This window comes from Schistocerca americana, chromosome 1 (genome assembly GCF_021461395.2).
Source record: "Schistocerca americana isolate TAMUIC-IGC-003095 chromosome 1, iqSchAmer2.1, whole genome shotgun sequence".
NCBI classification, from domain to species: Eukaryota; Metazoa; Arthropoda; class Insecta; order Orthoptera; family Acrididae; genus Schistocerca; species Schistocerca americana.
In genome coordinates this window covers 831,951,502-831,965,504 of record NC_060119.1, presented here as the reverse complement: position 1 = coordinate 831,965,504, position 14,003 = coordinate 831,951,502, and the positions used below count along the sequence as shown (strand labels likewise).

The 14,003-nt window shown below is 38.9% G+C and overlaps 1 protein-coding gene across 1 annotated transcript in view; it reads right to left on the bottom strand.

Moving 5' to 3' along the window:
• Positions 1-4,612, bottom strand: part of LOC124613094 (nuclear cap-binding protein subunit 3-like) — a 97,244-nt gene extending 92,632 nt beyond the window's left edge. Inside the window, exon 1 of the mRNA XM_047141690.1 lies at positions 4,398-4,612. Coding sequence (XP_046997646.1) covers positions 4,398-4,607 — 210 coding nt within the window. The 5' untranslated portion in view covers positions 4,608-4,612. The remainder of the gene's footprint in view (positions 1-4,397) is intronic.
• Between the last annotated feature and the right edge of the window lie 9,391 nt (positions 4,613-14,003).

The following is a 14,003-nucleotide window of genomic DNA, read 5'->3' as shown; positions in this document are numbered from 1 at the left end:
TTTAACTCTCCAGCACAAGGTGAAGTCATAGCAATGAAGAGGCGTGTAGGAGCCAGCTATATGGAATTGACATAATAGGATGGGTTGATGTAAGGCATGACAGAAATGAGCCAAAGTGTTAAGATGCGCCCATGACAAAACCATGAAAGTTTGACTAATTTTTTGGTGTATCAATGCAAGCTGACCAACATATTTACAAGGAGTGATGTGCCACTCACAGCCATATACCATGTCATATGAACACTAGTCACCAAAGCCAACAGGGACTGGAAACAACTGTCAATAACGAAGAACAGTATGGTTTCCGCAGTACAAGAAATGCAATATCAGCCATTACACAGTTCACAAAGTGGTACTTGCAGCTCTTGATAAGAGTGACTGCATAACAGGCATATTCATAGAGTTGTCAATGTTTTTGACACTGTTGATCATAAAAGACAAGCTAGAAGGTCTAGGTGAAGGAGGAATGGCAAACAAATGTTTCCAAACAGGGTGCAAAAGGTAAAAATAGTTTACACACCTGCTGAAAACAAATTCTGAGTAAATATCAAATAGGACTTTCTAAATAATGTAAGAAACGGAGAAGTAGTTTTCTTTGCTGATGACAGCAATATCGTAGTCTCGGATAAAGCACCAGAATTAATATCAGAAAACAACTGAAACCCTCAAGAATGTTTATGATGGGACAACACGCAATAAATTAACATTGAACAAAAAGCAAACAGGGAAAATAACTCTGTCGCATTAAGCATATTGTTAATCTATAGACTGTGTAGCAAATGAAATATTTAGATGTGAATACTGACTGTCAGTTAACACAGAATGAATGCACACGGGCAAAAATAATGATATCAGCATGTTATGCTCTTAGGGTTCTATTACCAGTTTGTAAACCATTGTCTTTTAGTGACATGCTGTTCAAGTGTACACACTATTCCTACATATACTCAATTCTTAGATATAGGATTTCTTCCTGGAGATTGAAGATCCAAACCATGAAAATGATGTCTAAACTGCAGGATGTATCTGTAGGCTAAGAATAACAACTAAAAGTAGTAGGTAGGCCTTTTGTACATAACCAGGAAAAAACTGGGAATCCTTACTGCACAAGTAAGTAAATCTGCCAATGTGTTGTGCAAATCAGTATTTCACTAACAGTTCTATCTTGGAACAATAGCCAACATGGACTCATACTTACAAAGAAAAAACAAACAAAAACCTGAAAACAGCATTTGGAAATACGGAAGTGTCCGATCCCGCCTGCCAGCTTTGACCCATGACGTCACAAATATGGCAGAAATGACCAAAAACCACGATTCCAATATGGCACATATAAAGTCGTTACGTACACATTATGAGGACGAAAATACATCAAAAAACAAACACACACACTTTCCACAAAAAGCCTAATGACGCTAATGGGGCAAGCGCGGAAAATGGGGCGTTTTTGGGTGGGGGCAAACTAAATATAAACAAATTTAGACATCCACCCCCATACAAGATCACATAAAACAATAATAAAAATCGATATCACAAAACTCCCCAAATACCACTAAACACAATATCATCTGGAATCGGACACTTCCCTTGACCTATATAGCTAAACAGCAGCTCCCGATCCCTTAGCCTATATAGCTCAAAAACATCTCCCAATACCAATACCAACATCACAGCCACACACTGGGATCAAACACTTCCCTTGACCTGTGCAGTGTTAATTTTATCCGTCATATCCATTCCTGAACAAAAACAACAACAGATTAATTTTACTAAAATTACCACACGGCATACAGCGAACAACACTAAATTAACCTTCACACAATATCGTTAACTCACTGAAACGAATTCCACTACAAACACAGCCGACACTCGAACAATTCTTGATAATGAGCAAAAGCAAACTGAGCCCATTACACCACACAAACTAAAACCCTGAACATACCACCAGAGTGCACAATAAACCACAACACGACGAGATCTACAAACACACCACACTCACAAACCAAACTCCGCGCCGGCATAATGTCACACACGACAACACCCTTACGTCACGGGTCAAAGCCGACGCATGGGATCAGATGCTTCTGTCAACCTTAGCATTTTCTATCACGGAATATATCTACATAATAAATCACCCTAGGAAAATGAAAAGGTTACAAAGATAAATCTATTAAAAAAGGAGCTAAAGCATTCTTCACAAGTAATGCATACTACAAAATTACAGGACAACTGAAAATTGCACACCACCCATCAGTTTTGACCCATGATGTCATCAAATTGGATAACATCCCTATGTCAAGTTTGCTTAATATGGTGACCGTGATGTCATTCACTACACACGCAAATAGACACAAATAAAATGGGAAATATTTAATTGCAGAAATAATGTGAAACAATGATCAGAATTAGGGGTTTGTGGGTGGGGAGAAACTAAATATAATGCACCCACACCAATAAGACATACCAAAACAAATAATAAAGCAAAAATAGGCAATGAAATCCTCAGCAATCAATAAAACCACAATGAGATTTTCACTCTGCAGTGAACTGCGCACTGATGTGAAACTTCCTGGCAGATTAAAACTGTGTGCTGGACTGAGACTCAAACTCAGGACCTACTGCCTTTCGCGGACTAATGCTCTACTGTCTGAGCTACCCAAGCATTCACTTAGTAGGATGTGGGAAATGACCTAACAACCATATATGGGCTAGCTGGCACACGCCCTCTTGCAGTTAACTTGCCATGTGGATTTGATCCAGGACTGGCACAGCTGGCCCCATCCCTTAAGCAGCACTTGAATGCATAAAGCTGTCCAGGCAGGTATGAAAACAGACATCATACATACAACAACAACAAAACAATAAAACCATAGAAATGTTACATAAAAACAAAAGTCATCCATATAAATCTATCAACAGTAAAGAATGATATGTCATTAACATAATCTCTTTAATAGCCAGCCTTGGCTTTTCAAACCAGGAACATATTTGGATAGAAAGCCATATGTTTTCCTGCATACATCACTTGATGTAGTGGTCACTGGTCCAACATGCAGCAAACCCAGTCAAACTCATACCTTCTCCACAAATGTAACACTTCACGTATTTGGCAATTAAACTGAATGACCAAAGGAATTTAATCGTGGTCAACTTGTTGTCCCTCACTGCGGCATTCAGGGACGTACCCACAAACTTCCTTGTAACATGCATAACCAACAAAAAAATGAAGCATAAAATCAAATTTCCAGCTACAAACAACACACTGCACTAATAACATCAAACCCAAAAACGAATCTAATACCCATAACTGCCAATGTGAATATAGCCCACTAACAAACTCCCAGAACCTCTTCTAATATTATTCTTACAAACAGCACTCAATAAGTCTAATGAATCACTAACAGCACTAACAAGCAATTTAGAAATAAAAATCTCACACTAGAGAGCATCACCACATACTCCAACACTCTTGCAAACACAATCCACTACCACGACGTCACACAACACTACACACTTATGTCTCGAGTCAAAGTGGACAGGTGGTACCAAAAACTTCGGTTGACTCCACAGCCACACATTGGGGTCGAACACTTCTGTCGACCGCAACTTGTCTACAAAATAAAATCAAGCCTTACGGAATTTGATCTCAGGAAATATATATAATTTAAAATTTTAGGAGTTTTATAGTGGAGAGCTGCGAAATGTTGTAAGGGGCTCTGTAACTGTTATAGTCAAATTCAAGACTGCTTAAAACAAACTAGAAGTAATGTAAGATAAGGTTTTATATTAGATGTATTACTCCTTCTGGCACTAATTGCGCAAGCCTTACAAAATCACTATTTAAAATCAACCATAATTCCTACAAATTCACAAATTTATTTTTGAAGTTAAAAAGATGTTTTTTTCTTTACTGTTGTTACGACGTAATGCACGTGCCAGTTTCGTAAGCAACTCCGCAGAGATTGTTACAATGAAAACGAAACAACGTAATAACGCAAAACTTAATAAAGCATACAATATCATTAATGAAGAGTGTAAATACACAAAGTCTTACATGTAAACATAAGGTATCTCTCGTTAAGACACTGTAACTTAATGCATGAACTGCAATGCCCTAATTTTGGCACTTCTGTATCATACCACAACATAGTTTGTAAGCACGCAAATGAGCAGTTAAACTGAGAACCTGCGTGATTTTATAGTCATCCGAACACTGCTTCGCCAACTTCACATACACACCGTAACTACGAACCATTTAAACAACTTTACGAACTATTTTATTTGCAATGCCACGACAACGTACTTGGTATCATTCTCTTACTATAATAATGGAAAAAGGGTGTGACTTTTAGTTCAAATACACATGTAAACAATTAGTGAATAAAATCAATTTCTACCCGTGATGTGTGTGTTGACACTGTGGGCCTTGGGTCCACATCTTCAATTGTGTCCCTCGAATCACTTATTTCACCTTCTTCCATATCATCTTTCAAATATTCGGTTTCTATGTTTGCCCTGCAGTCATCCGTTTCCATAGGTTCTTCAACATTATTTTCAATTTCTATTTTCAAATTTGGTAATTCATCTACACCTTCACACGCCGCCATGTTTACACTTGTGAACTGTCAAATAATATCTATGCACATGAACCACATCGAATGAAGTTTGTGACAATAAAAACGACGGAGGAAGCAATTTATTTCAATCTCACTTCGTTACTTGCAGAATATGACATGTGTCTTCATCTTGGTGATAATCTTCTCGTTATCTAATTAGTTTAAAATTAAGGTTATAATTAGAGTATGTGTGCGTCTATTTTGTTTAATACACTGTAGTGTGCAGAGCAAAAAAGGGCTGAATCTTACACAATAAAGTCAATTAATTTTCCTGATACAGCAGTGCCTTAGAAGTAGCAGGCTTCATAATTTCTATGTGTCTGAACGGTTGAAATCATGTTTTGTGACCTTACCTCACCGGTTTGTAGATGGTCACTTGATAGTCTCCAAATTCCTCGCAGGTCACAGGTTTGAAAATAAGTTATAGTGGAACCTAGTTCATAGGGCATTATAAAATAAACGTACAAGCGAAATTAACGATAAAATAAAACTTCGTAACATACTTGTATTAACTTTTGAATGCATGAATAGAGAAGGTACATATACCGTACTGATATTACTTCAAACGGGTGTACGTATATCATGGACAATTGAAGTAACTTAAGCCTAGTTAATGAATCAGCTGTGCGTTTTTTTTTTGGAAGAAACGCTGCATTCATAGGTATAGTGTTCATATCAATCACTGTCCACATTTCGTCATCGCTTACGTTTCTCGAACTTTTGTAATGTGTTGCTTCCAGTGAAATAAGGGCTTCTGACAGTCTGAGATAATCCATACATTCACCATATGATTCTTCGTGTTCTTCATAACTGCTTTTTCTGCTGATAGTTGTTCAAAGTCTTTAATTATTTCGTCATTTTGCACAAATTATACGACAGTATCAGCGTCACAACGAACAATATCATCAAGGCCAGTTTCATTTGAAATACGCCTCGTCTTGTAGCTGTCTTCCGGTACTTCGAAATATACATCAAAACCTTTAACATTTTCGTGCTCAGCTTCAGTTTCATCCTTTGTAATCACATTTTTTCGAAAGCACTTGCCTGTTGTGTTTCGCTTCATCTGATCCCAAGTAGCTATGTAATGCATTGCTAGATATGTAAAAAAAATAAAAAATAAAAACTGCATACCACTGCTATGTATTATTGTTGTCAGACCCCAAGCCGTGTTCCCTCCTCCTCTTATCTATGCCACAATGTCATGATCCACAGCGTCACCACGTGTACTTGCTAAGGCTTACAATAATGATTGAAAGTCTGCATACAGGCAGTAAACCAAAGATCACTAACCACACCATATACGAAATGTTTCGTGAGAACTTCTTGGTCTTTCTAATAAGTGCAACGAAAATAACTGTGGGTGAGAAAAAAAGGGTAAAAATGCGAAAACGTTTAAGTGGAAAACATGAAACTGGAGTAACTTTGCATCCAAAACCGAAAAAGTGCACAATATACAACGTACAAATGCGAAAAACGCAGAGATGATAAATGTATAAATGAGATTTCAGTGTATATGTAAACATACCACTTTCCTACAACCGATACTAATATTTTAGATGTGATTTATCTTCCAAGCTCGGTCATACAAACATTTTACAAGGGTGGATTTTACTTTATTTTCCTAGTTTCAGGGGTGTGTCACCTAGTGATCTGCCCCTTCCCTCTTTGCATCACCCAGTAGTTCGGCTTTGTTACACTACATCTGGTTATGTGTAACAACCATTTCTGTAATTGTGAACTTGTGCACAGAAAATGGGCAGAGGGTGTTTTAGAGGTGTAACCGACCGTCTGCGGAGCAGGCGAAACGTTAGCTGACAGTGTTAGGTCTTCTATGTCAGGATCAGGATTGACCATCATCCTTCCACATGTGTCAGCCGTAGCTTGTGGGAGATGGCGGCCAGCAGCAGCGATGGGCAGAAGCCCACTAGCCACACCAGAATGTGCGGACACCTTCAAGCACAGCTCCGACCTTTGGAGGCACATACACAATGTCCTGCAACATCGAGGGACATAGGCTCAAGCTCAGTCTGTGTCGTCCTCGCGACCTCAGGTGTTAGCAGCTTGGGGTAGTGGGATACAAGGGTGCTCTCTTGGACATCATAATTGGCAGCCTGGTAAGCACCCACTAACTCTGCATGCAATGTGCGATGTCAGGCTAGGTCACAATTTGGCCTTTGTCAATACAAAGTCCCACATCATCATAGTACAGCTACACATGCAGAAGGCAGGTGACAGCTATGCCATGCTTCTCTGTGTTGACAGTTGTTGACTGCTGCATGGTCCCACTCCTCAGGCCTCCCAAACGCCTTGTTTTGGACGTCACAATAGTTTTTCATCAATCTTAACACTAACGGCAGCACTGTGGCTTGCAGTGGCAGTGACCTCGTGGCAGAACTCAGAGTTCAAAGACTGTCTCAATGAACACATAATGCTCTGACACAGGTCCCACCTACAGGCTAGTCAGCTGGGAACTGACTACGAGTAGATCAAGTCAGTGGATAGTATTAATATTTATACAAGCACTGTCTCAATGCATTCCTATTGTGAGGTGATGATGACTTCATATGGACGGGTTTTCTTGATGGTGCATCTTTCTGGTCATTTGAGCTGTAGGTGAAAGGTGTTTTCACTTCACCTTTTCAGAAGCAGTGGTGGATGTCTTCTGCAGTTTCAGCGCTCTGAATAACCGTTATTATGACTGATTTAGTACTCATTACTTCACTCTGTGTGGTCAATACTGACAGCTTGCTCCTCTTTCATTCTCCTGTGTTGGCATTTTGGACACCCAGTACTTATGTTGTGTAGTAGTTTACTGTGTCTTCTGGCTGTATTGCATATAGTATTAGCAGTCCTTTATATTTCGCACTCTGCACAACTGTTGTGTACTGACCTGCTTCCTAGAACTTCTCAAGAGATAATTGTTGCTAAATGCATTGCTATATGTGCACAAGACCTAAGATCTTATGGAATTGTAGGAGGTGAAAGTTTGTTTGATCTTGTTCATTAGTCAACACTGGACTGTCTTGGCATCCACTAAGACTATGACACCTCATTGCACAACTCTGTCATGGCACATGGCAGAAAGTGCTAAAAGCCTAACAAATATATTTGAAATAATTGCTTATACAAAAGAGGTAAATGCTTGACAACTACAGATGTGCTGACATATAGTGCAAGAAGAAGCCATTATTTAACATGTATTGTCTCCTATTTTGTTGACTGTACTCTTTGACCTCGAATTCTCTTCACAGCCCAGCTTCCACATCAACCACAAATGGGTGATAACGTTTGAAGAGAACTGTTGAGCCGATTTATGTCCCTAGATATCCACGAGACTGCTTTGAAAGAGATGCTTTTATAAAGATATTTTTAATATCCTGCTCTGTGCACTTCTTAGCAAGGTAGCGATGTACCTTTCCCTTTTTTTTTTTTTTTTTTTTTTTTTTTTTTTTTTTTTTTTTTGACTCTGTGATCGACAAATTGTCTTTCTCTCAGCGATGACACAGATGTAATCAGAGATTACTTCTGTTTAATTATTTGTGGCAGATTGCCGCTTCTTGTAATAGTCTTACTCACCATTTTGTGGAAGCATAAAACTATTAATTATTACTGTGACTTCTAACATATTTAGCATATAAAAGTGGTACGGGTGAGAGCATTTTGGCAAATGACAATCTACAATGATCTAAAGAAAATGAAAAAAAGGTAGACAAAGCTTTCTTCACTACTAAAACCCTTAGATATCCATGTTCGCAGAATAAGCTGCCAGACGGTGACAAGGTTGTGCAAAATATAAATTGCTTTTGTATCCCATTTGTGCAGCAGAAACAGTTGCAATAATGTCAAAGAGTCTTTAAATTCAACATAAAATTTGTTTATTAAATGTCAAATTTAAACTTAACAAGATACGGGAAGTGGCGACTGTGACGGAACTTAGGAACTGCATTTCCATTGGACCTGCAGAACACCTTGAAAGATTTTGGTAAACCTTTTTGGAACAGTGATCAATAAAGTATTATATTTTAACTAAAGTTAAGTCTTGATCACAACACTTATCTCTCAATAATATAGGTTATGTTATTGAGACATAAGTGTTGTGATCAAGACTGAACTTTAGTTAAAATACAATACCTCGAAAGATTATTGCTAATTTAGCTATTTCTCTTCTATTAATTTAACTGTAGATAGAAAAACTAACCCATATTTTGTAAATTTTGTTGCACATTCAACATGGTTACCAATAAGAATTTAGAATATAATTGTGGTCCATTGATAGTGACCGGAACAAATATCTCACGAAATAAGCACCAAACGAAAAAACTACAATGAACGAAACTCGTCTATCTTGAAGGGGGAAACCAGATGGCGCTATGGTTGACCCACTAGATACCATAGCTCAAACGGATATCAACTGCGTTTCTTTATATAGGAACCCCCATTTTTTATTACATATTCGAGTAGTACGCAAAGAAATATGAATGTTTTAGTTGGATCACTTTTTTCGCTTTGTGATAGACGGCGCTGTAATAGTCACAAGCGTATAAGTCCGCCAGTGCGGACGGTATTTGCATCGTGATACATTACCCATGTTAAAATGGACCGTTTACCAAATTGCGGAAAAGGTCGATATCGTGTTGATGTATCGCTATTGTGATCAAAATGCCCAACAGGCGTGTGCTATGTATGCTGCTCGGTATCCTGGACGACATCATCCAAGTTTTCGGACTGTTCGCCGGATACTTACGTCATTTAAGGTTCAAATGGCTCTGAGCACTATGCGACTTAACTTCTGAGGTCATCAGTCGCCTTGAACTTAGAATTAATTAAACCTAACTAACCTAAGGACGTCACACACATCCATGCCCGAGGCAGGATTCGAACCTGCGACCGTAGCGGTCGTTCGGTTCCAGACTGTAGTGCCTAGAACCGCACGGCCACTCCGGCCGGCGTCATTTAAAGAAACAGGAAGTGTTCAGCTACATGTGAAACGTCAACCACGACCTGCAACAAATGATGATGCCCAAGTAGGAGTTTTAGCTGTTGTCGGGGCTAATCCGCACATCAGTTGCAGACAAATTGCGCGAGAATCGGGAATCTCAAAAACGTCGGTGTTGAGAATGCTACATCAACATCGATTGCACCAGGAACTGCATGGCGACGACTTTGAACGTTGCGTACAGTTCTGCCACTGGGCGCAAGTGAAATTACAGGACGATGACAGTTTTTTTTGCATCCGTTCTATTTAGCGACGAAGCGTCATTCACCAGCAGCGGTAACGTAAACCGGCATAATATGCACTATTGGGCAACGGAAAGTCCCACGACGGCTGCGACAAGTGGAATATCATCGACCTTGGTGGGTTAATGTATGGTGCGGCATTATGGGAGGAATGACAATTGGCCCGCATTTTATCGATGGCAATCTAAATGGTGCAATGTATGCTGATTTCCTACGTAATGTTCTACCGATGTTACTACAAAATGTTTCACTGCATGACAGAATGGCGATGTACTTCCAACATGACGGATGTCCGGCACATAGCTAGCGTGCGGTTGAAGCGGTATTGATTAGCATATTTCATAAAAGGTGGATTGGTTGTCGAAGCACTATACCATGGCCCGCACGTTCACCGGATCTGACGTCCCCGGATTTCTTTCTGTGGGGAAAGTTGAAGGATATTTTCTATCGTGAACCCCCGACAATGCCTGACAACATGCGTCAGCGCATTGTCAATGGCTGTGTGAAGATTACGGACATCATTTTGAGCATTTATTGCATTAATGTGGTATTTACAGGTAATCACGCTGTAACAGCATGCGTTATCAGCTGTAACAGCATGTGTTCTCAGAAATGATAAGTTCACAAATATACATGTATCACATTGGAACAAGCGAAATAAAATGTTCAAACATACCTACGTTCTGTATTTCAATTTAAAAAACCTACCTGTTACCAACTGTTCGTCTAAAATTGTGAGCCGTATGTTTGAGACTATTACAGCACCATATATCACAAAGTGAAAAAAGTGGTCCAACTTAAATATTCATACATCTCTATGTACTACACGAATATGTAATAAAAATGGGGGTTCTTATTTTAAAAAACGCATTTGATATCCGTTTGACCTATGGCAGCGCCATCTACCAGGCCAACCATAGCGCCATCTGGTTTCCCCCTTCAAGCTAGACAAGTTTCTTTCTTTGGAGTTTTTTCGTTTGACGCTTATTTCATGAGATATTTGGCCCAATCACGATCAATGGACCACCCTGTATATAAAAGAAACCAATCCAGACATACTCAGTAGGATTACACATGAAAGTTGGCCAATATTTTTTAAAATTTATTAAAATTCACATGACGATTTCTACAATGAGTAATTTCAGTAGAAATTCTCTTTCAGCTACATTAATAGATAAGAGTATCTTTAATGTACTGCATTCTTGCCATGTAAGTTCTCTACACTTTTCTATTATTTTTAATTAAGTCACTTTGTAGATATAGTGTTAACATTGTGTTGTCTGCAGCACAATTTCTTAATTGATAACTTATCATGTAGTGCAACTAACGATTATCGCTAATGGTTGTGTTTAACATCACTAATTATTGCAAATACCTGAGAGCATTTCATATAATAATTTTGTGGTTTAATGAATATATTAGCTTTCATGACAGATTTATGTAGCAGTTCTTGGTCTAGGTCGGATGACATGAGTTACCAGCTTCCAAATCTGAAACTACCCAAGGAAGCATGATCATATTAACTAGCAAGCAGAAAATAAATGATATGATGACAAAACTAGAGTGAATAATAGGTGTCATGGTTTGTATAGCGACCAAACTAAATATAATGGATTTCATCAAAGAAAATAAACTCTCATTGTGACCAAAGTAAATGTAACAGAGTATATCACAGAAAAATTAAATACAACAGATTTTATCACAGAAAAAGACAAAACGATTGTATCTAAATTGGGAAAGATCACGGTTCTGTCATGGAGTAGATGAGATTTCAATCGGAATAGACAAACAGATAGAGGAAAAACTAAGTGAGCATGTTTTTCGATGAAGAAACAAATGTTGTGTGGCTCACAAAGTAAAAAAAAAGGAAACTATTGAAACTAAATTCTCCACACTAGAGCCGGCGTACAATGATCACATTGTGCAGTGGAGTGAGGACCAAAGCACACCAACAAATGCTGAAGTCCTAGAGGCACTTTGTTAACGTTTACATGATATGGAAGAATGCGTTTCCAGTGTTATGGTAAAGAAAGTACCAAAATATGATGTGGGCCACAAAAATTATGTGGACCAGTTATGCAAGGAAATTAAATCCACTACCTTTAAATTACTTACCTGAAAAAAATATGAAACTACTAGAACCTGGTACTTCAGTGATTGATGTGGCTGACACATCTAGTGTAAGCAACCATGTCACACCATGATGGTGTGTGCTCTGGTAGAGGGTACAGACAAGTAGAATCAACCCTTGTACATCATGTTATGTGGGTCATACCACATATTCCTACATATTTCATGGTGGAAAACATATTCCTGCAGATACAGTTTTCTACTTTTTCACCCTATCAATGGGATACACACCTCATCATATTCATTAAGTCATTAAAATTTCTCATTCCGAATAGCTGGAATGACATGCAGAAGATTAAATTTATGGCAGGTTTTCTGCATTTTGATTCTGCCTTACAGGTGACTGCTGTGTCTGAAAAATATCTAAAGTATGATGACCTTGAAAAGGCTTTCTTGAATATGCATTGGTTCAAGGGCGAACAAGAGAGACTAAGAAGAAAACTTACTGGTACAGATATCACTATACCAAACTCTTCCACACATCCCACCTCCCATAAAAAAGCTGCATATAGATCAGTGCTATACAAAGCCCACATATTTCCACTTCAGCATACAGAACTCCTACAAGAAACAGCGCACTGTAAAAAACAATGGATATGATCCTTCATTCACTAATGCAAAGTCACAAAAGATTAAAAATAAACTGAACAAACAACACCAAAGTACACTCACAACTGAAAGAAGCCCACCAATTAAATATGTAAAAATGTCATACCTTGGAATAATGTCTGCTAAATTAGCAAGGCTATTCAAAAACACAGATGTAAAAATAAGCTTCAGCACCAACAACAACCTAAGTAGGAAGCTTATTCACAACATAAAACCGCCAGATACAAACCTTGATACATCTGGCATTTGGATAAAATCTTATCAGTTTTCAAGCTGCGTCAGTTCCAATAAAATTCTCGATCTTTCGATCGCTAACTCTGCCATCGTTTTCATGAGTAAAATTACTGACTGCTGGGGCTGGAACTATTTCTCACTTATATACCCACAATTATCGCTGCTGGCACCAATCAGAGGGGGCTGAAACCATGCGTGCAAAGAAGCCAAGTTGAGCAGGTCGAAGTAGCTCTCTCCCGCCGTGGGACCGAGTGATGTCAGGTGGCGCGAGGGGCCAGCGCCACTTTTGAAACTGCTGCTCCCTCCTTCCTACAAGAGTTGCTTCCTTTCGACATTTAAAGCCCACCACCATGCCCTACTCAATGTGTGACCTGCCCTCTGTTGAAATTGATGCTGTTAATTCCAATCTGAAGTACCTCTTTTATAGTGGAGTCCCAGTACATTGACGCATGAGTTAAGACTCTCATGTTCTCAAACTGTATTTTCTGTCCATTTTCGAGGCAATGCTCACCAATGGTCACTTGTCGATCTCCCGTTGCTTAATATGCCTCCTGTGCTCAGCACAACTCATGGCAACTGTACGAACTGTCTGGCCTATATAAATACTGCTGCACTCGGAAGGGACACAGTACACACCGGGCAAGTGAAGAGCTATGTTGTGTTTAGCAGGGCACGACATATCTAGTATCTTGGGGGCAGGCTGGGACAAATGTCTCTGCAGAACACATCCTATCTTGCTGCTTGTTGCCCAGTAGTGTGGTAGGAAAGCTGCCAGCATGGCTTCTTCTGCCACCCCCAAGATATGAGATAAGTTGCACCCTGTTAAAGACGATTTATTTTGTCCCACATATACACTCATTTGAAGATCTGAGTATTGCTTAAATCTATTAATAATTCCTGATTCACTCCTTTTTATCAGAAGGCCACATACAAGTAAACTGGATTTTGAGAAACTACATGAGAAATAAAGGTTGTGGTAACAGACAAACGTGTGGCATTGCCTTATTTAAATCCAGTTTCCCATATTTAACGCATTTTTCCTAATAAAAAAATAAAACTACTCGGTCATGGCCGAAAACATATATTAGACAATGAACAAGTATCTGACGTGTATTTTGATGCATATTACATATATACATCATTCACAAACTACAAAAATGCAAGGGGCGTTTCACT